Consider the following 22,453-nt stretch of genomic DNA (forward strand, 5'->3'; position numbering starts at 1 on the left):
TCCACTTGCTCTTGACATCTCACTTGTCAGCTCCATATTGTACTTTTCATTTCAAGTCATTTTCTCTGTTTTAGGGACACTGAAAAAGAAAAATGTGAAAACAGGATATTTACTCTTTGTACAACATATAAAATTAGTAAATATTAGTGGGAATACTAATGTTGCTAGATATGTATAGTGTATGTAGTTCCCATGTATGTGTTTGTTTAAGAGCAAGGGTCACATTAAGTTGAGGAAGTGGAGAGTTTTTCCTAATTAAATAATCATTTGTTTGCCTTTATGACTTTATGAGACGTCTGAGATGTCTAGGCTTCCACCCAAAGCGGCCACAGCCTTTCACTACCTTGTTATTCCTGTCTCTCTCTCTTCCCCACCTTCGGGCCAGTGTAGAGTTATATTCCTTTTGGGAGCCACGTCTCTTGAAGATTTTCAGACCAGCTGAGATCTGGAACGGTTCTTTTGGTAACCTAAGGAAGATGTACAAGTGTGTGTTACATAGCCACAGGCTAATCCGTTTTCAACTTGAACTCAGTTTTATGTAATCATGATTTGTACAATCTGAGAATCTTTCTAAAGACAGCTAGATGTCACAGGAATGTGGGTCAAGCTAAAGAAAGCGTAGCGGTTCCAAAATCCATTTATCCTCAGTCTTCTAGTCGTCTTCTGTCTCACTACTGTAGCCCTCTCTCTGTAACCACTGATCCTCGGCCCACCGTTAGCCACATTGAGCTTAGTTTTGTTGGATTTTTGGATCGATTCTTTTCTGCCCTGCAGGCAGCTACACTGCACTTTTAAAACAATTCTCCAATTTGGCCGTATTTGAAATGTTCAGCAAAACTGTGGCTAGGCTTGTTTTACTTTGGCATACAGTTTTTAATACTGTAAAAAAATTTAGTGAGGTTTGTCACAACTCATGTTCTGCCTTGAAGCGCTCACTTTGTGCTGTGACAGGGAGTATGTGTCATATATCAGTGTCAAGTTTACGGTGCTCATCCAAAGAGAGATTCCTTTACATTGCAATTTGCACGGGTTGTCATTCATTCTGGTGTTATTTGGTGAAATGTGACTTGAATTCAGACTGTAGCCACGGGAAAATGTGTGGATGGATGTTTGGTCAGAGGTTTTACTGCATGTTCAAGACTTTTAGGGTTTAAACAGTGTGAATCGAAACAAACACTTTTCATATCACCATCTGAGCTTTCAGATGCTGTTTGCACATTCACACCGCAGTCCTGAACTTTTCCAGACATCACCCAGCAGAGGTGCATGTGACCGCGCAAGTGTCCAACCTGCCAGCTTGTTAGTAAAACGTCTGTGCGATGTCAGATGATTCCTGTGTACAGTTAAAGGTTCAGTGCATTAACTGCAAGTGAGTGGACAATGTATGTGTTACCTCCTCCCTGAGAAAGGGCAACTGTGACAAAATAAGATTCTTTAGTTGAAGACTCACCTGAATCTTCTGTCACAAGTTAATGCGAACTGTATTTGCAAACTACAGGCTGAAGGAAAGGCTGAACTCTTTACCCCTGCAGTAAGGGCACCTGGTGGCTTTGTTATTGTGTTTTGCTGGCATGGTTTGGGTCTTGTTGTCAAAGTAAATCAATACAGAGCTGTTCTGAGTGATCGCCTTTATCCTAAGATGAAATATTCCTATGCTGGTGGGAGTACGGTCACCCATCCATAGGGTATGAGGGGTCACTGAATGCTTTCTTACACCCTATTTAACACCTTTGGTGTGTTTTTTTTCTTTTGTTTGTTTGTTTGTTTTTTTTAAACTTCTTAGACAGTATTCCCTACCACTATTATTAAAACACCAAATGAGGGAAATGTCTTCTTAAGAAAATCAGTGTGACCAACTTTAAAAGCTAACTGAAGCTCAGTCACATTGGTACATCGTAAGCTTTCACAAACACTGACTTGTCTCCCCCCCCCCCCAATAATTTGTCATCTGTCATGCGTATTCTCTCTCCAATGTATCCTGATAACATGGTGGATGTTCATATTAAAGATGGGCAGTGTCAAATTATGATGCCAGCACCTAGAATATGGTCATCTCAGTTATGTTAGATGACCAAATTATAGTCCCACTGACCTGCTGTTAAAAGCTTCTGTTTACAGGGGGCAGCCACTTAAAATAAAGTTGTCTTAAAGGGGGAGGGGCAAGGGGACTAAAACAGCTTGTTTGGGACAGAAGATGAACTGCAGGACTGCCCCAAGGCCCAGTAGAAGATTATAATGGGTTATTTTGAATTATGAATAATGTAAAGCTACGTTAAACAGCCAATCATGTAGTTTCATTATAAATGGAAGAATATAAGAAAACTATAACATCAAGAAGAATTTATTCCACATATCAATAGTTTGAGTTCACTGATTGTTTGTTTTTTAAAAACACAATACTTTGATGGTAGAACGGATGACTTAGTGGCTTAGTACAGATACATAAAAGACGACCATTAAATTCACCTGGTGTATTACTTATCAAAGGATTTGCACCCCAGTAACTTGAAGGTAAATTTGCTGTGCGTTTAAAACTCATAGCCTCTTATGTCCCAACTTTGACCATTAACTCTTCTAGTGGTGTCAGTGACTTTTCTTGGAAGTCTTGAAGGCAGTTTCATCATCAGTCACATTGAGTTTTGTAGCTCAGCCATGACATGTTTTTAACTCCCCTAACTCCACTGACTCAAAGCTTCAAACACCCCCTCTGTAAGAGTACAGGTCTTTGGCAGTATCTGTATGATCTCTCTCTTTCACTCTCTCACCCTGACACATATAGGCATACAGTATCTCTCTGTCCCTCTCTCACTGTCTCTCTTTCTATCGCTTCCCTCTTTACCTCTATCCACACCCCTCTCTCTCCTTTGCAGTCCTTAGGGGGAGTCTTTGAAATGTAATCTGTGACCCTCTTTTATCTGCTAGGTGGGACGAGTGTACCCCCAGGCTGTCTACTTCCCCATCCGCACCCTTTACCTGACTCTCAAGATCGAGCAGAGGGAACGCTACAAAAGCGGTAAGTAAACAGTGCCTGTAGTGTGTTGCCTGATTTAGCACACTTTGAACAATAAAAGGTGGGTTTTGTTTGTTTGTTTGTCTGGTTTGTTGTTGTTGTTGTTGTTGTTGTTGTTGTTGTTGTTGTTTTTTAACAAGTCCTTATCTATTAATAATTTATCAGGACAGTGTTGAATTGGCCTCATCTTGTGTTTTCCCCACTTTTTTTGATTTTCTGCATTCTTCTAATCCATCAATTCTCCACTGCTTTCTCCTCTTTTCCACTCTTTTCTCCCAGATTCATCTGGACAGCAGCAGCCCAGTTCAATTGGGGCCCAGCCTCACTCAGGGGCCTCAGACCCAGGGCCAATCAGGGCCACTGCCCCGATGTGGCGCTGCAGCCGTATAATGCACATGCAGCGGGAGCTACACCCCACACTGCTTTCCTCCCTGGAGGGCATCGTAGACCAGATGGTGTGGTTCAGAGAGAACTGGCATGAAGAGGTGAGGGAAAAATAGTAATAAAAGGTGCAGAACAGATTTTGCTGCAGCAGAAGATCAGAAGGCGAGAAAATATTACAGCTGCCATTGAGAATTTTCATGTATGACAGTTTGAACATCTTCTGTATATAAGGGTCATGTGAAACTCTAAAGCTAAGCATGTATGCATCACATAATGAGGTGCGTCTGTCCAAACTGAACTTGATGCACTTTTAAATAGTTTTAGCCTTGCTAAGCAGCTTCCACACACAGCAGCTATTCTGTTCTGTAGGGGAAGTCTGGCAGACGGTGATGCAGTAAGAGGGGAGAAGACAAGTGATGGATGGGTGCTGTGAGCGTGTAGGATGGGGCGAGGGATTTAGGGTTGGAAGTTTGATGCTATGAGTGTGTATCTGTGTGATTACCTGTGATGATCAGGGGCACTGGGCAGCAGCTGCAGGCTCTATGCATCATTCCACTGGGCAAGCAGGGGAAACATAGTCATTGCCTTCCTTCTTTCCCTCAATTTGGTCACATTGCTGCATCTTTTTTTTCCTGAGGAAATGACTTATGTCTAAGTCTGTAAGAAGGACAGGATGTCTCTAATAATTCCCATATCATTACAGCATTTCTTTATTCTCTTTTCTTCCTTCTTCTCTCTGCAGGTTTTAAGGCAGCTTCAGCAGGGCCTGGCAAAATGTTACTCAGTGGCCTTTGAAAAGAGTGGTGCAGTGTCTGATGCCAAGATCACACCCCACACACTCAACTTTGTCAAGAAGCTCGTTAGCACCTTTGGAGTCGGCTTGGAGAACGTTTCCAATGTTTCCAACATGTTCTCCAGCGCTGCCTCTGAGTCACTGGCCCGCCGGGCCCAAGCCACAGCCCAGGATCCTGTTTTCCAAAAGATGAAGGGACAGTTCACAACAGGTTGGTTGGCTTTTATAAATACTGTCAAATAGAGCTATACAGAAAGGCAAAACACTGAAGAAGTTTTTGTTTGAGGTTGTTTCTCCATGTTTACATTCAGTTTCAGTTTTCAAGCTTCGTCAGAGCCATTGAGTGAATATGAAAAGACGTAAAGTGTGTGTGTGTGTGTGTGTGTGTGTGTGTGTGTGTGTGTGTGTGTGTGTGTGTGTGGGGGGTGTTTTGTGAGAGTATGACAAGGTGTGACAAGTGGCCACGTAGTGAAACCAACAACACCTCCTAGCTCTCCTCACTGAAGCCCCTCACCAGACACCAGCCGCCCTTCAGCAAACAAAAGCAGCACTTGTGCGACTGTACGTCTATACTCATTTAAATGATAAGTCAGGTGTATGGCTGGCTTTTGTAACAGTATATTGAACCGGTCACATTATATCTACACAGACACTCGTGCAGCTCATATCTGTGCTAGAGCAGGCTGCCGCTGTCGCTCGGAGCAGCTGGAGCACTGGCTCTCTACAATGTAATTAAAGTTTCCAACTAGATGATTGGATTTTAGGGAGGGATTGGGGCTGGTGACTGGTCAGAGAGGTGTTTGCATGTGTGTCTGTCTGTGCCTTTATTACACTGCGTGTACACACGCCCCCCGCCGGGTTTGATTATACACAAGGCAGCAGCATTTCTATTCTAAGCTTGTGCAGCATTGCGGTGATGATATCAACAACTCGTCAAAGTTTGATGACGTAAAGCAGAAGACTTGTTTTCCTCCTGCTCTTTTGGAAGCTGCAAAACATTTCAAGTTCTCTCTGGTTTCATTGGGGGTTTTCAAAACTCTGTAAAACCCTCTATCAACTTATTGAAATACCCTGTAATGAACAACTTTATTTCTTTCGAGGGTTTTATATGAGGGTGAAGCCGGTTTTCAGTTCAGGTTTTACAGACCACAAAAAGTTGAGTAAAATTTCTTTCCATAAAATTGTGTTGGTTAAACGAGGCATTTTACTGAAATGTAAATGTTTTATAAGTAGTCAGGTGCTTTGTTGTTGAAACTTGTACTGGCTGTGTTGTTGTTGAGCATTGTTTACCAGGTGTCTGCTGTGCCAAAACTAAATCTAGCTCATACAGTATTGGCACAAGTAGGTGAATTAAAAAGTCTGCTTTCTCTTCTGCTGCTGTAGCATAATGATAAAACATTTTTCCTGATATATAGTGGTTGGCATTTTTGTTCTTGTTATAGAAAACTTACAGAGGAATAGATTTGGTTGTGAATTACTAACATAAATAACTACTGTCAGTGTGGATTCACTAAAGTCCTCTGATACAGCAGCAATGAAAAGAATTTACTGAATTTGTCCAGTTGCATCTTTTTTTTTGTTTTTATCTTTTGTTTTTTTTTGTCTGTATTTTGTTTTACTTGATGGCAGACCTCCAGTTACAGGCACATTAATGTCAAATAGAATGCCATAATTGAGATGGCCCATTAACAGCTGAATTCTAGACAGCATGTAGTTTATTTCTTATAATTCCCTATTTTTTTATATCCTGGAGCCTTGGAAAATTCGTTCTACTTTCCTGATGTTTTCTCTGAAGTGCTTAGACATGGACACTAATGGCTTGAATGAGACTCTGCAACAAGAGGAAGTCTCTGATCTTTTCCCAGTTATGGATTAACACATTTAAAAAGACGAATTCCTGTCATGCACTGTGTATGCTTATAAGGCAGTAAATGAAACCTGTGGTCAGTTTTTGGCCTGCGTGTTCAGATTCATGTGAAAGCTGTGGAATGCAGCGAGGCAGGTGCTGTTTTATTTTAGCCAAGACCCCCTCTGAGACGTTACCTCAAAACAATCATTCTCCTGTTTTTTTGGAAGCCACGTGTCTGTTTTCCCGTGTTACATAAGGGAGTTGAACCACAGTTCAAACATGGACCATCTGCAAGACCCCTCCAGGTTTCAGTGTTCACATAAACCTTTGTGTTTTCTTCTGCTTTCTTTCTGAATTGCATCCACAGTAAACTCGCGCCTCCTTTTATTTGTTGCATTTCCAAACAACTCCTCCTGCCTGCTCTTTAGTCTCATCTGCTATTCCCGTTTAACTAGTACTGAGCCTGGCCAGTGCGGCTAATGTGTTTGGCCCTGAGACCGAGGACAAGGAGAGCGAGTGCATGAAAAGCAGCTGGGGGAAAATGTCTTCTTACTAAAACAGAATAAGAAGTAGTAATGCAGGCTAACCAGACCTGATGAACATAGAAAATGACCGAGATTAATACGCATGATGGAAGAAGAGAGAGGAGAAAACTAATGTGAAGTCGGTGAGAAACCATGAAGACAGGTGTGGTGGCTTTGGTGGGTAAAAGCTCGGGAGCTGTGTACAGACTGATTGAATGAACAACACAAACAAGACAGAGCTCAGACTCAGAATGAGCACTTTGATGATGGATCTTACCAGATGTTCGGGCGCCAGCTGTGCTCACGCAGCTAGGCGTCACCAGGGCTTCTGCCTCGCAGGGTGCCTGCCGACCGTCACTAGACAGCTGTCCCCACGGCTACGCGGGAGCAGGGCCGACAGAGACCGAAACCACACAAGCCCTCCAGAGTGGAACAAACAGGGTTTACGGAACTGCAGAGCAGCCAAGCTCCCATTCCCTGCACCACGTTAGTGGCTCACTCGCTTTCACAGGGTTTGTGGGCCGGAAAATATGGGTTTATGTGTGCACATATAACATTTGGCAGCAGGGAGGCATTCAAATCCAATTACGAAGAATGCTATTTGCATGAGTTACTGTTTTAGCAGTGGATCTCTTCCAGAGACCTTTGTTAGAAAAGGTTTTTTGTTTTGTTTTTTAATATATTTAAAACAAAAACAGACACATTTCCTGGATTTTGAATTGTTTGCCTCTTGGTTAGACTTAAAGAGTTAAATCTAAGTGTTATGATTAAATTGAACAGTTTGGCTTAGCACCTGTGTAACTTTATATAGTCTTTAGTGAGAAGTCTTAAAGTCTTGTAAACATACTGCATGTTGGTGACCTCTGAAACCTTTAAAACTTTAGCTCACCAGTCTGCCATAAGAAAGCAGAATTTACTTGCTACAGAAAAGTCAACCAGGGCCAGGACAGTACATGAAGAAATGATGGTTCTGTATAGAAAGGTGGCCCACCTCCAGCTCCACAATCTATAACCTGGCTTCAGCAGTGTAGACCATCTGGCACAGCCAGGTAAGGCAGAATAGCAGCACTGACTTCTACACACAGGTCAGAGAACAGCCTGGCTACTTTCCACACTGCACTCTTTTTCTCAGCATCCTATTCCCCACCAAGCAGGGGTCAAATATAAGTTCAGGGGGACTGAAAATAATTCCCTTATCCACTCACTTTCAGTATTGCACCCGGTACAGAGCAAACGTTATTTCTCAGCAACAGACTCTACTTACATTGTCGGCACACATCTGAGGAGCAGGATTTAAATACAAAAGGACGGAATATGTCCTCTCTTAAAATTGGCGTAATCACAGTTTGTACAACTTGTATCTTGTTTGCCTTTTAATGACGGCCTACAAATGACACTAAATATTTCCGATTTGGATCTTAGTCAAAATGAGTAATGCGTCGATTTTTTATCGATAGTCTCTGTTCGTATAGTCTCTGTTCACACATTGAGTCCTAAACATAATGCAGATGACTACCACATTGAAGCAGTTAAATTTTATAATGAAAGGTGAGATGTTAATCTCTGATTCTATCAGGAAAAGTATTAGATGGCTCATGTATGATAACATGTTAAACGCTAAGCTTTTTCATTCATTTTTTTTAAATGAATTGTGACGGTTCTCCAGTTTTAAACAGAGGGAATGTTTTATATTTGATGAAGATGGAGTGAAATTACTGTATTTCCTCATGGCTTTGAAACAGTGGCGCGTGCCTCACCTTTTCTATTTGTAAGCATTATACACTTTTATGGTGCTGAATTGTTGTCGGTCTGCAATTTTCACACTGTTTCAATTTTACCTCTCCTATCAAGGCAGGTGAATTGCAGGCGGACAGATAGCGAAATAGGGCCACTCCGAAAAGAACATTGGCTGTTTTAAAGGGCTTATTTAAAGTATTAGGAGGTCTCACTCTGGGAGAGATTGAACGGGTTTGAAATGGCAAGGCCTTGCAGTTTCATGGATTCATTATAACAGGCGGCACAACAGGGTGTACTGAAATAGGAGAGGTAGTCGAGTGCACATCTGTGTGTGTGTGTGTATGTGTGTGTTCGTGTTTCAGAATTGTCCTAGGGGCTTTACTCTAAAATGGAAAACCTGTTTGGCTCACTTCCCCTCCTTCCGTTGTTATTGCTGCAGCTCATCTCAATATGTTATGTGCAATATGAGTTGTGACTTGAAACAGGAATTTAATACTTCAAGACTCTCATTTTTATGGCACTAATTTAATCAGCTCCTGGCCTCCGACAGGGAGTTTTAAGTCAATAGAGCAAACAGTTCTCCTTGTGCTGCCATGAATAACTTATCTGTGACGTTCCCTTAAGCAAGGCACTGCTGGAGTGGAGTGGGCAACAGTGCAACATAATATTTAAAAAGGCCGTTTCCCAGATGTAAATGTGTGTTACCGCTGCCTTGCCATAGGCCATAAGAGTAAAACAAGGTGTTTTTAGTTACTGGATTAGAACAACACCCAGATCTTACTGCAATTAATCTTAATATGTGGTTTCAAAGAGACCTTGCAAACACTGAAATGTCATTTGATGTATAAGCTTTGAAATATATTTTCTTTTTTTATTCTTAGTTATGTTTTACGTTGCTTTGAGTAGGAACGTCCTCAGAGCGCAGATTGGTCTCTAGTTTCTAGCTTTAGCGAACTTTTAAAAATGATTTTACATTTTTTGTATATAGGTGGTTAAAGGTCACACACACGGAAACTGCTCAGTTTTACAGTCTTGTCCTGCTGGTGATGTAAAGCAGGTCCACTGGAACACTTAAGGGATTAATGTCTTGCCGAAGGGGGAATTTGAGGGTAGTTCATTTAGGAGGAACAACTGTAACATACTCCTTTTTCCCCCATGCACACATGCAGATTATATCGGACCACTTTCAGAGGTTGCATGTGGTTTTATACAGTTATACAGTTAACATCAAATTGTCAAAGGACCTGTTGTTTAAAAGCTGCTTTCACTACAAGTCAAGGTTTTTTTCTGTTGTTTTGTTTGTTTTTGTTTTTTTATGAATGGGTAAAGGAAATAACTATTCTCCATCCTTACAGACTTTGACTTCAGTGTGCCAGGCTCCATGAAGCTTCACAATCTCATCTCCAAGCTAAAGAAGTGGATCAAGATTTTGGAGGCGAAAACCAAACAGCTGCCCAAGTTCTTCCTCATTGAGGAGAAGTGTCGCTTCCTCAGCAATTTCTCTGCACAGACAGCTGAAGTTGAGATTCCGGGCGAATTCCTAATGCCCAAACCCACACACTACTACATCAAGATTGCAAGGTACATCATCATTCTACACGGGTGCAGCCGGGCTAATAAGCACATGTGGAATTTGCTGTAGTCATGGTTGGTACTTAGTAAATTATTTAAGTGGCTAACGATTGTCAGATTGACCTGTTTTTACTGGAGCTTCCCCCCCGGGGATTTTATCCTGATCTTAAAGCCTTTCATTTTAAATTCTGGCTTCCACATGTACTCCAGTGCCATTCTTGTATCGCAGTTGTTCCTACCCTTCCTCTCTCCCACACTGTTTAATGCTCTGATTCTGTTCCTCTGAAACGCTGTACAGATTCATGCCCAGAGTGGAAATTGTTCAGAAACACAATACCGCAGCACGCCGTCTCTACATCCGCGGCCACAATGGAAAGATCTACCCCTACCTGGTGATGAATGATGCCTGCTTGACTGAGTCACGTCGAGAGGAAAGAGTCCTGCAGCTTCTCCGGCTCCTAAACCCTTGTCTTGAGAAGAGAAAGGAGACCACCAAGAGGCACCTCTTCTTTACTGGTATGACTAAAATGAGGCATGGGCGCATTTTAGGAATAGAAAGGGGATGATTTTGTTTAGAGATTTGCTGATTGTGAAATTGTGGCTCGATACTGATGTTTAAAATAGCATTTTGGCTGGTAACTAATCCCAATAATTTTTCCTGTTAGTTGTTATTTTCCTCCTTAGTGCCAGGAAAACAAAGACATCTTCAATATTAAAATAAGTGGCCTTCATATAAATACTATGAAAACAGAGACATAAAAACATGTAATCTTATGTCTTGTCAGTATATCATTATCAATCAACATGGCCAATATTGGAAAATACTGCTTTTTAACCAATTTCTTCGAGTATCTTTATGTGAGGAGATTACATAAGAGGTTTGCCTCTCTGCAGATGTTTGTTTTACACATTTATTTGCTCATTGGTGTCTTTAAGGGGAAATCTGCACACAACACCCAAACCAACCCAGTTCCTTCAAACATGAATTGCTGGTATTGATTTGATTTGAGGTGTCACTGCATGTAAATGTTTGGACTGCTTCTACTGTGTGACCTGTGCACAGCCTTTTACCTTCTTTGACCCTGCTTGGTGTTGACTGAAGGCACGCCTTCAGTGTTGTTTTTCCCAAACTCCAGAGTATTTTAGCTGCAGGTTTATGGTTTCCAATGGTAACTCGGAGTTTATCTAGCAAGCGGAGACAAATATTTACAGTTTCTGCGTCACTCATGTGGCTGTGTTCCCATCACTGCCTCCCACTTATTTTTCTCTCTTGTGCTTCTTTCTATTTTACTTCCTTCCTCTGCTCTCCTTTGCCTGTTTTCCACCTTTTTTTCCTTCATCCTTCTTCCATCTCTTCAGTGCCCCGAGTGGTGGCAGTGTCGCCTCAGATGCGGCTAGTTGAGGACAATCCTTCATCTCTGTCACTGGTAGAAATCTACAAGCAGCGCTGTGCCAAGAAGGGCATCGAACATGACAACCCTATCTCCCGGTACTACGATCGCCTGGCCACTGTACAGGCTAGAGGCACACAAGCTAGCCACCAGGTAACTGCGTTGTGGTACTGTTCTGCATTAACATGCATCCAGAGTGTCTGATTTGAAATTTCACATCACACTTGAGCTAAACTTAACTTTTAATCATCTAAGGGGAAAATTGTTTTCAGCTCTGTGGGTATTTTTAAATAATTGATATTAAATGATTAATGTAGCATAAGAAATGCACTAATTTCTCAGCCTGAAAAGAAACCCTCAAACCCCAAGTTAATTTGAAAATCTGCAATTGTTGAGATTTCAGTTTTCCCTGGATGGGGAGGATTTTCTCTAAAAAGTGATGAAATAAAGTGAAAAGAACAAATTGATTTTGCAAGCTGTTATGTCATCTAATTGCAAAAATATTAGATTGTTAGCTCTTGGGTTCAGCCTGACTCTCTCCTACACCTGCTGAGCTTAATGCACACTTAAAACGCAGGCAGATCTATAGGGGAGCATGCCTATAACGTTGAAGATAAAGGTGGGGTTAGGCTGCATGCTGACCCTTGTGTTATCTAGAGAGAACTGAATTCATGTCTGATGCACTGAGAGAGCATGGATCCCCCCTACACGCTTAGCTGAGGCTAAAGTAATCAATAGAGCTGTCTTCAAGGAAAGCAATTTTAATCAACCTATTATAGGGGTTCAAATGGGGAACTGAAGAGGGCAGCTAATATTACGTGAAGGTCTCACAATGGAGCCGGTTGTTTCTGTGAGTAATTTAAGGCATGCAGCATTCATGAAATGCCGTATCACAAAATGCTAGCCTATGGTCTTCCCTCAAAACCACTGTGACTTTATGAAATAGCTGCCAAATACACATTGAGAAGGCTTTACAGTTTTAAGCCAAGACCTGAAGCAATGATAAAGTAATCACCACAGACCGACTGCAACAGTATGGTTTGTGATCCTGATTGAGCTGTGCACAAGTTGAGCCACTCACTGGCCATCCCCTCTCAGCTAAGGGAGGAAAAATGATGACAGGTTAGCCGAGCAAGCTAGCCTCCGTTTGGGTTGTTAGCTGCAGCCATGATTAGTGAAGTGTTGCGTCTTCACTTTGGGAAATCTTTTGCTCTTCAGGATGCAAGCATTGCCACTTAACACTAGCACTAACAGTATTAGTACTGTGAGCTCGTGTAGAACTGAAATGTTGGAAACAAAGTGCTAGTGTCCCAGTGATGCGCTCAAAACCTTTGAAAGTTGAGTTTAGTGCCCAATTGCCAACAGAGTTCTTGAGATTTGAGAAGTGGTTTTCGAATGACATCCCACACTATGTCACTCTGTTAAATGAGGGAGGGGGTTCCTAACATGGGCAGCCTCTCCTAACAAGGCCATCGCTGAGCTTGCTGATGGGGTGACATAGGAGACGTTCCCATAGTCAGATAATGCTATTAAAGAGAACCCACTAAAACCTCTGGTGCAATTCATAATGATGGCAAAAGACAATTGATGTATCAAATAAAGAAGACCCTGCCCAACTAACCTCCAATCCTTGTTCATGGTATACTTCCAGGTCCTGAGGGACATTCTCAAAGAGGTGCAGGGCAACATGGTTCCCCGCAGCATGCTGAAGGAGTGGGCTCTCCACACATTCCCCAACGCCACTGATTACTGGACGTTCCGAAAGATGTTCACCATCCAGCTGGCCCTCATTGGTCTGGCAGAGTTCATGCTCCACCTCAACAGACTCAACCCTGAAATGCTGCAGATAGCACAGGTGGGAAATGCACGCAAACACACACAAACAGCAATGTGTTGGACTTCCTATGAAGGAGAAAGTGAAATCAGTTTGACAGGGGCAAATTCAATAGATATACACACTCTTAGATGCATTAATAGATCTCCATTACCCTCTCCATATCAGACTGTATGAATTACCATTCTCCCCCATGACATTCACGCTAGGCCTATCAGTCAGCCAGCCGCTGTCAATGCAAAGGATGTTTTGACAGAGCGTTATATTCAGTCCCACTGCTCAGCTATCAAAGACGTTTCAATTTGAAGAGGCCATGTTTGTGTGCGCTTCCACACATCTGTCTGCTGCTCAGGGTCTGCAGGCGGCTTTCTCAAAGTCATTATTAAAGATGATTGTGTCAGTCGGCCACCCCTCCCCTCTGATCCTAATCGGCCTTTGCTGACAGGCGTTCCTCCGGGCAGCTAAGCACTAGTATTAAGCCCCCTTTCTGCCTGTTCCACTCCACAGATCCCATTAGACACAGGCGGATTTTAGTGCGAAGAGTGTATGCACATATAAACACACACACAAACTGAGAGTCTATGTGCAAGGACGGGACATCACAACCCGCGGCAGTGCCTCATCTTGACTAAATAAAGACCGTATTTTACTTAAGGTTGACTCATATAGAGCTCAATTAGGAATCAGCACCAAGCATACTGCTAAACAATGTTTATAGGTCCTTAATTCAGTTATAAGCCCAAATTTAACTACACATCAACAACAAGTACAAACACCACAGGCAGTGTGGCATCTTCACTGACACTGAATATAAATTGGAGGGCGTGGTGCTTAATAAATTCGCTATTTGTCAGTCAGATCACTTGTATCATCACCCTGGAACAGCTCCACCAGTCACAATGACACATGACATCAACAGCTCAATAAACGAACAGGGGCTTCTCAAGGAAATTGTATTATTTTCTGGATGGTGCAGAGCAGCACAGTGGGCGTGTGCCATTATTGAGCTCATACAGTGACGATAGAAATGGACGTCAATGGCAGCATTTTTACGACAGAACAACGTAAAAATGAGCCAGTCTTAATGACATTTGAGCCATTATTTCATCATTATAGTTTGCAGGCAAAGGTTGTATCCAGATATCAACAATAACCCTCCTCCTTTTCTTAACATGCATCTTCATTTTGCACCAGAATATCACAAATCATCCAGTATGATACTTTACACCATTGTGGGGGGGAAAGGGTCAGTAAAAGCATCCCATCATGCCTTGAGAATTAGTTGAATTTCCTTATAGTGTTAAGTGTCTTCACTCTTTGGCATTTGTTGTGGAATTTGTCCACTGAGGTTTCTCACCGTCAAGCCCGCAGCCCCGAGTCACTTCACGTTGCACAGTAATGTTGCATCATTCCTTTCACACCGGCCTCTAAATGAAGCCATCGCTGACCACTAGTCTGGTGCTTTAGCATTCTGAGCGCTGCCTTCACAGCCAACAGTCTGCAGGCTTATCTGTGCCTTCTGGGAGTTGCTGGTGTCTCAGCCCACTGCCTCTAGGCCCTCTGCTGGGGCTTGGAGGAGCAAATGAAATGTAGGTGAGGGGGGGGGTGTTAAGGAGAAAGAGGGAGGGAGGGAAGAGGCCAGACAGAGGAGGAGGAGAGCAAGCACGAGCTGGAATGAAATGCTCTGCTATAAAGCTGTCAGAGCTACTCACTTTTTCATATAAGGGAGCTTATCTTTCCTGGAATGGTCGCTTGTGTAGCGGCCTTCTCGCACATAAATGCAGGCTTAAAAGATGAAACTCGGCCGTATATATTTAAGTCAGCAGAGAGCAAAGGGGGAGGGGAACAGGGGGCAGTGGAGGTAAGTTAAGGATTATAGATGCTGTGCTGCGGATAGTTTGACATGTTACTGTTTCTGGGACATGAAGATCAATAATTGCAGCCATTTTGTTGGCATGAGCTTGTTTTGTAGCTCTCCCAGCTTTACTGAAGACGAGGAGTTGTTTTCTTGGTGCTAATGTGGTTAAAGGAATGTGGACTACACTGCAGAAATTTATATTTCCTGATTATTTTCTGTTTTTTGCCATTGTATAAAAGTTATGTTTATTTCCTCCTCTGATTTCAGGACACAGGAAAGCTCAACGTTTCTTACTTCCGCTTCGACATCAATGACGCCACAGGTGACCTGGATGCTAATCGCCCCGTTCCATTCCGCTTGACGCCAAACATCTCTGAGTTCCTGACCACCATCGGCGTCTCTGGCCCACTCACCGCCTCGATGATCGCTGTGGCTCGGTGCTTTGCACAGCCAAACTTTAAGGTGCCACGTCTGCTTCCTTTTTTTCTTTTTAAATACATTACATAGTGTATCAGAACGGCTTTTTAAAGTAATGGGTAATAGACATAGAAGCTTGCAGTGAACTTGAAATTAAATGGCTGAATATGAAGTTTACAAAACTCTAGTGCTCATTGTTTCCCCCTCCAGGCGCACGGCATGCATCCATACGATAATCATACTTTTGCAAGCATGTCTGGAGTCACTGCAGCCGCTGCTGCTGTTACACTGCCTGCCAACGACATGAAACTCATGAATCCGCGCTTTCTAACAGTCTGTGTTTTGATTGTTACAGGTGAACAGCCATAAAATCACAGCACTTTGAAATCCTGTACTTTAACAAGTAATACATGGATTGATTACAGCCTCTGATTGGAGGTTTAACTTTAGTGGACGAGTGGGAGGGACACTTTTGAATCTCTTTCACTTTTCATGATGCATATCCAAACCAGGTTGTTTTTTTTCCAATGAGCTGGAAGTGACCGTACTTGGACAAACAAATAAAATGCTAAATTATGAGCTGAAAACGGTTCAGTACAGTTGCTTTTTGGATGGTCTGTACCCGGTACCTCAGAGCTTGGAATAATATTTGTGAGATCCAGTTCAGTGATTCAGCACAGGTGAGGTCTATCACATTGCTTCTGGCTACAACCTCGGCCTGTTTATTAGTGCCGCCATGCCCCTAATTTTATGCCTTAAACAGTTCTTATGAGGGTGAAAAATGATCTCCAGAGGCTAACATGTTAACTTTATCCCTGAAGGTGTTTGTTTTAAAATGCAAGCCTGAGGAGATTTACTCACTTCTGCAGCAAACCTCAAGTGGTCATTTGAGGAACTGCACTTTTTGTCGCTTCAATGTTGGCCTTAGTTTGTTAATAAGATAACACAGAAGATGGCACAGAGGATTGGCTTCTACTGACCGTCGCACAAAAGATCACAGCTTAACTGTAAACCTCTCTCATTGTGTTAGTTTTAGGCTCGTGAAAATTAAGGAGCACATCACTGTTAAAACATTCAGTAACACGAGCTTGTCAAAAATGTTGAGTTTACGTTTAAATCTCAGATATATTTGAAGAATTACATTTGTTTAATTTATATAACTTATTCACATGAGTCTTGGAAGCTTTTAGAAGAAGTGGGGTCAGTCGGCTGCCATTGCTGTTGCTCGCGGTGACTCGAGCGTTGCGGTTTGTTGTCAAATTTAAGCTCCTGCGGCACTCTCCGGATATTGCCTGGCACTTAAACTTGGTGAACTTCCTCTGGGTTTAGGTCTGAGGCTTAACTAAAAACAAAGCAGTGAAAAACAGTAGCAGCCGTTGGGTTGTGTAATATATGTAAAGCAGAGCAGTAATGACAGGCCTGCAGTGTCTGTGTATGGGTCAAGCTCATACTTAAAGTCTGACTGATGTTCCAGACACAGAAGCACTTAAGATGCAAATAAACAGAACACTTGACCATGTGAACTAGTTGGGACCGAATGCCAGAGACCAGTGCTGCTTGTGGCCAGAGCAGAGAGGTATTACCACAGAGCACAGGAAAACACAAACACTTAACAATCATCCACTCAGATATAGTGAAGCCTTAAACTATTTAAACAGTCTAGTGCCGTCTGAAACCGAATAAACGCTTTAGGTGAGGGCGGGGAACGGCGCGTACGTAGTCAGGCGATGATTGCCAGGTCTTGGTTTTGATGGTTATGCGTTTCAGATCTGTGTCACCGTAATGAGCTGTTAACATCGTAGAGATTTCCCTGCAGATGACTGCCATGCCCTAAATTGGAGTTAACAGCTTTGTTTTATATGTATGTTTGAAATTAGCAGGGACTTTAAATAAACTGAGGTTTTTGTCACGTTTCACAGCTCTCATTTCCACGGCAGACTGTTTGAACACACTGCCCAGGAGACTGGCATATAATCATATATTTGAGAGCTTCATATAAACTCTATGACTGTAGTTTGCAGTATAAAAACTTCAGTTTTTACATCATTTGTTGCATTGTATAAAAAGGGAAAGTCTGTTTGCATCCTGATGTGGTCAATCCTTAGTAATCAAATGTTTTATCATCAGGATGTTGATGTTTTAAATTCTAGACCTCATATATTTCTTAAAAAATGAATCCGTTTCCTGAAAGTGACCTCCTGATTTCCTTTCTCTCATAGGTGGATGGAATCTTGAAGGCCGTCCTTCGTGATGAGATCATCGCGTGGCACAAAAAGACCCAGGAGGACACGTCCATTCCCCTGTCCCCAGCCGGGCAGCCAGAGAACATGGACTCCCAGCAGTTGGTCTCGCTGGTCCAGAAAGCCGTCACGGCAATCATGACTCGCCTCCATAACCTGGCTCAGTTCGAGGGAGGCGAGAGTAAGGTCAACACTCTGGTGGCTGCAGCAAACAGCCTCGACAATCTGTGTCGCATGGATCCAGCCTGGCACCCCTGGCTCTGAGAAATCGGAGGCGAGAGAGGAGAAAAGGCACAGCGGAGTTCACGGGATGAAGGGGAAACACTTTTTTTTTTTTTAGTTTGATTAAAACAGACAAGGGTCGTTACATCTATGTTGCTCTTTGGAAAGTGAATTCACATTGAGACAAAAGCCCTGGTTGTCAGAGCTTGCCTGTGTTCTCAACAGTTACTATTTTATTTTTATTTTAAAAGAAGAAAAAACACACAAGCCTCCTTCATTGTATATTTATTTTTGTATCAGAATGACAGGGATCCTGCGTAATGTCAGCGGCCCTTCTCTTTACTGTGACAAAGTGGTATTACAAGGATTTGTTTAGGTACCCACTCTTTTACTCTTGTGGAAGTTTCTAATTAAAACACTTTGTTTGTTGTTTGCGATGTGTTTTACACGCATCAAGATCTTGGAACGTTTCCACTTTGATTTGTTTTCTTCTCAGATGGTCATGTCCTCCCAAACCTGTAGCTTCTTTGCTATACCTTCTAAATGAGGAGTATTGTTGCCCTGTGAATAACAGATGTTGCTCTTTGATTTTTATTTCATCCACTGCTTGAACTGTATTAAGATGTCAGAGGATTCCTGTGTAAAAAGCTTCTGTTCTCCACTTTTTGGGGGGGGGGGGATTCAGCTGGCGTTGTAATAAGCTATATGACCAATGTAATGCAAATATGTAATTCCCAAGCTGCCTGTGAATGCTATTCGCACCCCCGACCCCACCCCTTTATTTTTGTTTTTATATTTTTAGAGGTACTGTACCGTTTCCAACAGAAGAATTCTCTCTTGCCTTGTAAATAAGCATTTTATTGTAATAAAATGCTCATTTTTTAATAGAGAAGCTGTGTTGGCTCCTTTTGCTTGTAATCTCCTGCAGTTTTCTTTACACTGTAAAGAAACCAATGAATCTCAAAAATGAGTTTTAACTGTGTTCACAATTACCATAAAGCAGAACTAACAATTAGTCTTCTCCCCATTTTTTTAAACGAGTTGTAAAACAGCAATAAGAGCCAGTAATGTGCCTCTGTGCCTCACATCTATTGCATCACTGTCACAGCCATAATCACCCTGAAGGACGCACTCTTGGATATTATTGCTGTAATAACTCTTGCTGTGAAATGACTCCAGACGAACCGTTCTCTGATGTTTAAAGTCTATTGCCGTCATCCTCGCCGTTCACAGTTAGCAGACTTTTATGGGGAGGCATATCTTCCCAGCAGTGTTGAATCAGAGCATGCCTTCTGTCTCGTGGAGGTACAGTAACCTTGTGGTCATTCCCCTTCGCTTTGGTTAGAAAGTCCTGCAGAGGTGTGGCGAGGCGTCCCACCGCCGGTGCTTGATTAATGCGTGCCAGCAGATCTCCGAGTGGGCTGGCCTCGCTTGACTTATACACACTGTCAGCCGGCCCGCCTGCACTCATAAACAAAGGTTATATCTCTGTTTGCCTCTATAGAAACAGTCTCTGCCTATCAACGTGTTTACACACTCCCTCCAAAGGTTTCTGATCCACACAAGAAAAAGAAAAGAGCGTTTGGTCTGCGAGTCGCAGCAGCTGCTAGTTTCCAACATTCACCGTGAACATCCTTCTTTGTAGCTGTCATTTCAGTAAGCGTCTTGGATAAGAGGCTGCAGTGTTTTGGTAGGTGCTTGCTTTTGTACATACAGAAAGCATCTGTGATCGTTTATACAAATGTTGGATTTTTTTTCCCCTCCCCCTGTTGGATTTCTCTTGGCTTTAGCACATTCTTGGAAATGTTTTCAAGACGAGCTGAAATGAAGCTTGTCTTGTTTCCTCGCATTGTGAGTCAGATGTTTGAAGTCATGTAGCTCTGCAACTACCCAACCCTAACCATGCTTAAACCCTCAAATGTGACTAAGTTTTTGTTAAGCTAACAACATGATAGAGGACATGTTTAAAGAAGAATTCATTTCTCCTTTTCAAACAATAACTGTAACATGTTTGATGCTCCTGAATTTCCAGACATTACAAAACCCGGCTTTGCCATGCTGTAATTAGCATCCTTGCATAATTAGTTTTGCAGGGGAAAAATGCAAACTGGAGTAATTCCTTTGGATAAGATGAAGGGGGGCGTATCATCTGGTAAGTATGGATATATGTACCAAGTTTTATAAGCATTTTATTCAATAGTTGCTGAGCCAGTATCAGTATAGATCACATGGAACCATGAATGTCTAACTGAGCTGGTATGTCACAATCATCTAAGTACACAGGATTTGTCCTTTGGGTATCATGAATCTGAAATATTTTAGGTAATTCCATAGGACATCTTAGTCAGGCCCAAATAGTTGTTGTTAATCTTGTTAATCTTCATTTAACCACATCCCAAAGGTGCTCTATTGAGATCTGGTGACTACAAAAGCTATTTGCACAGCAGAGTAAACAAAAAAAACTGTAAGCTGATCTGAGCTGTGTGACATCGTGCATTATCTTGCTATATACAGCCATCAGAAGATGGCTACACTCTGATTATAAAAGGATGGACATGGTCAGCAACAATACTGTATGTAGGTCGTGGCTCAGTTGGTATTGTGGAGCCCAAATTGCTCCCTCTGCCAAAAAGATCCCCCAAGCAGGATGGATCCATACTTTCAATCAAAATCAAAACAATCAGAACGAGCAACATTTTCAAATCTTGTATTGTCCCATTTTGGTTGGCCTATAAAAAAATGTAGCCTAACTTTCCTGTTGTTAGCTGACAGGAGGGGCACCCGGTGTGGTCTTCTTCTGCTGTCAGTGTTGTGCATTCAGAGATGTTCTTCTTCATACCTTGATTGTAACAAGTGGTTATTTTAGTGTCTGTTTGCCTTTCTATCTGGTCATGCTCTGACCTTTTCACTCAGAAAACTGACGATTACTGGATATTTTTCCTGACTCTGGAAACCCTAGAAATGGCTGTGTGGGAAAATCCTCACACCAGTTTGTTTGGCACAAACAACCACGGCACACTCAAATACTCATAAATCACCATTTTTACTCCCATTCTGATGCTTAATTTAAACTCTGTCAGGGCATCTTGACCATGTCTACATGCATAAGTGCATACTTGACCTCCAGCCATGTGATTGACTGATCAGATATTTGCATTAAAAAGAAGCTGAGCAGCTCTAATAATGACTGTTTGCTTTTGTGCATCTACAAACCACAGCTATCTTTACAACAGCATATATATTCATTACAGTTGTATTTAATATACAACTAGATATGTTTTATATCTAGATATAAGATTTTATATAAGAATATAAGCTATATATCTCTAGATATAAGAGCTCATAACATCAGCTGCATCATCTCACTAGCTGCTGCGTCACTTCCCAGCAGACTCACGTCAGTTTAGGCAGAATCCAGGCAGGACTCAGTGACCTGAAACTAATCACACTCTCCAAAAAACAAAATGATATTTATGTCAAGTCTCAGATGCTAAACATGATGAAAGGATTAACTTAGGTGGAGACAGGCTCACATTCAGTCGTTTTTTTGGGGGGGGTTTTGTCCGGGGGGTGGGGGGTCCAATCTCTTTGAACAATTATGTGTGTGTGCAGTTGTGGGTGTCCTCTGTAGGGACAGGCATCTATTTCACGCCTCAGGTGTCTGTTCTGATTTTAAAGAGATTACGTGACATATGAAATCCACAACAGACATACAAAAACCCACCACCCTCCGTCCCCACCACCTCCCCTGCGATGTGTCATAAAATGCCTCCTGGGGCTCTTTTCCCGGCATCCTGCGAGTGCAGGCAGACATCACAGGAGCAGAGGTGACGGCTGCGGCACCCACACCTCCGTCTCCACCTTTATTCCCCTTTTTCCTGCGCATCATATGAGTGAAGTGGAGTCAAAGGCTTCACCACCGCCACCACACAAAATCTCCCTCGCCTCCCTCCCTTCCCCAGAACTGTGAGGAGTGGAGGTGATTGATGTGCTCCGTTGGGAGTGGAGGTGTAGAGCCTGGATCATCATCAGTGCTGGCACAGAACAGATCTCTCAAAGGACATGCCAAAGCAGGAATAGATCCTGGCAGGACCAGATGATGAAATCTTCCCCTCTCCAATGATCCTCAGCCCCGTGGAGGATGGCTGAAGGGAGGGTAGGGGAAGGGGAAGAAGGGAAATTTTTCAGCAAAGTCGCAACTAAGCTGCTATAATATTTCACAAGAGACACATTTGGATACGGCGTAATGAAAACGTACAGTAGATGTTGAGTCTGGGGAGAAGCTGTACTGAGCGTAAAAAGAAAAGGAAAAAAAGACAGAGGTGAAAAAGTACTTCACCAAACAGCCTAATCCACTCCTTGCCTCGCTGCACAATTTATCGTTCAAGAACAGGATTCGCAGCCAGCATTCAATTATATATCACAATGTATCAGGCTTTGCAGCGCAGTGGGGGGAGACGATTCTTTGTGTCTTCATGTAAACAAACAGTATTAATCAAAAAACGATTGTGTGCTGATCTCCAGCCAGGGAAGCAGCTCAGCTCATATCTAACAGCTGAGGATTTGTTTTGTTGCTCGGAGAATGAGCCCCATTAGGACCTCTAATGGCATTTCCACTCAGA

The 22,453-nt window shown here is 42.5% G+C and overlaps 1 protein-coding gene across 2 annotated transcripts in view; it reads left to right on the top strand.

Moving 5' to 3' along the window:
* The window catches only part of trrap (transformation/transcription domain-associated protein), an 81,717-nt gene extending 63,039 nt beyond the window's left edge, over positions 1-18,678 (top strand). For both annotated transcript variants that reach the window (XM_005721708.1, XM_005721709.1), the window contains 9 exons: positions 2,923-3,013; positions 3,290-3,495; positions 4,137-4,398; positions 9,653-9,878; positions 10,168-10,385; positions 11,229-11,413; positions 12,912-13,115; positions 15,220-15,414; positions 17,589-18,678. In XM_005721708.1, the coding sequence (XP_005721765.1) occupies positions 2,923-3,013; positions 3,290-3,495; positions 4,137-4,398; positions 9,653-9,878; positions 10,168-10,385; positions 11,229-11,413; positions 12,912-13,115; positions 15,220-15,414; positions 17,589-17,873 (1,872 nt within the window). In that variant the 3' untranslated portion in view covers positions 17,874-18,678. The remainder of the gene's footprint in view (positions 1-2,922; positions 3,014-3,289; positions 3,496-4,136; positions 4,399-9,652; positions 9,879-10,167; positions 10,386-11,228; positions 11,414-12,911; positions 13,116-15,219; positions 15,415-17,588) is intronic.
* The last annotated feature ends 3,775 nt before the right edge of the window (positions 18,679-22,453 follow it).

This window comes from Pundamilia nyererei, unplaced genomic scaffold (assembly GCF_000239375.1).
Source record: "Pundamilia nyererei isolate P.nyererei 1_Seehausen unplaced genomic scaffold, PunNye1.0 scaffold00005, whole genome shotgun sequence".
Taxonomy (NCBI): Eukaryota; Metazoa; Chordata; class Actinopteri; order Cichliformes; family Cichlidae; genus Pundamilia; species Pundamilia nyererei.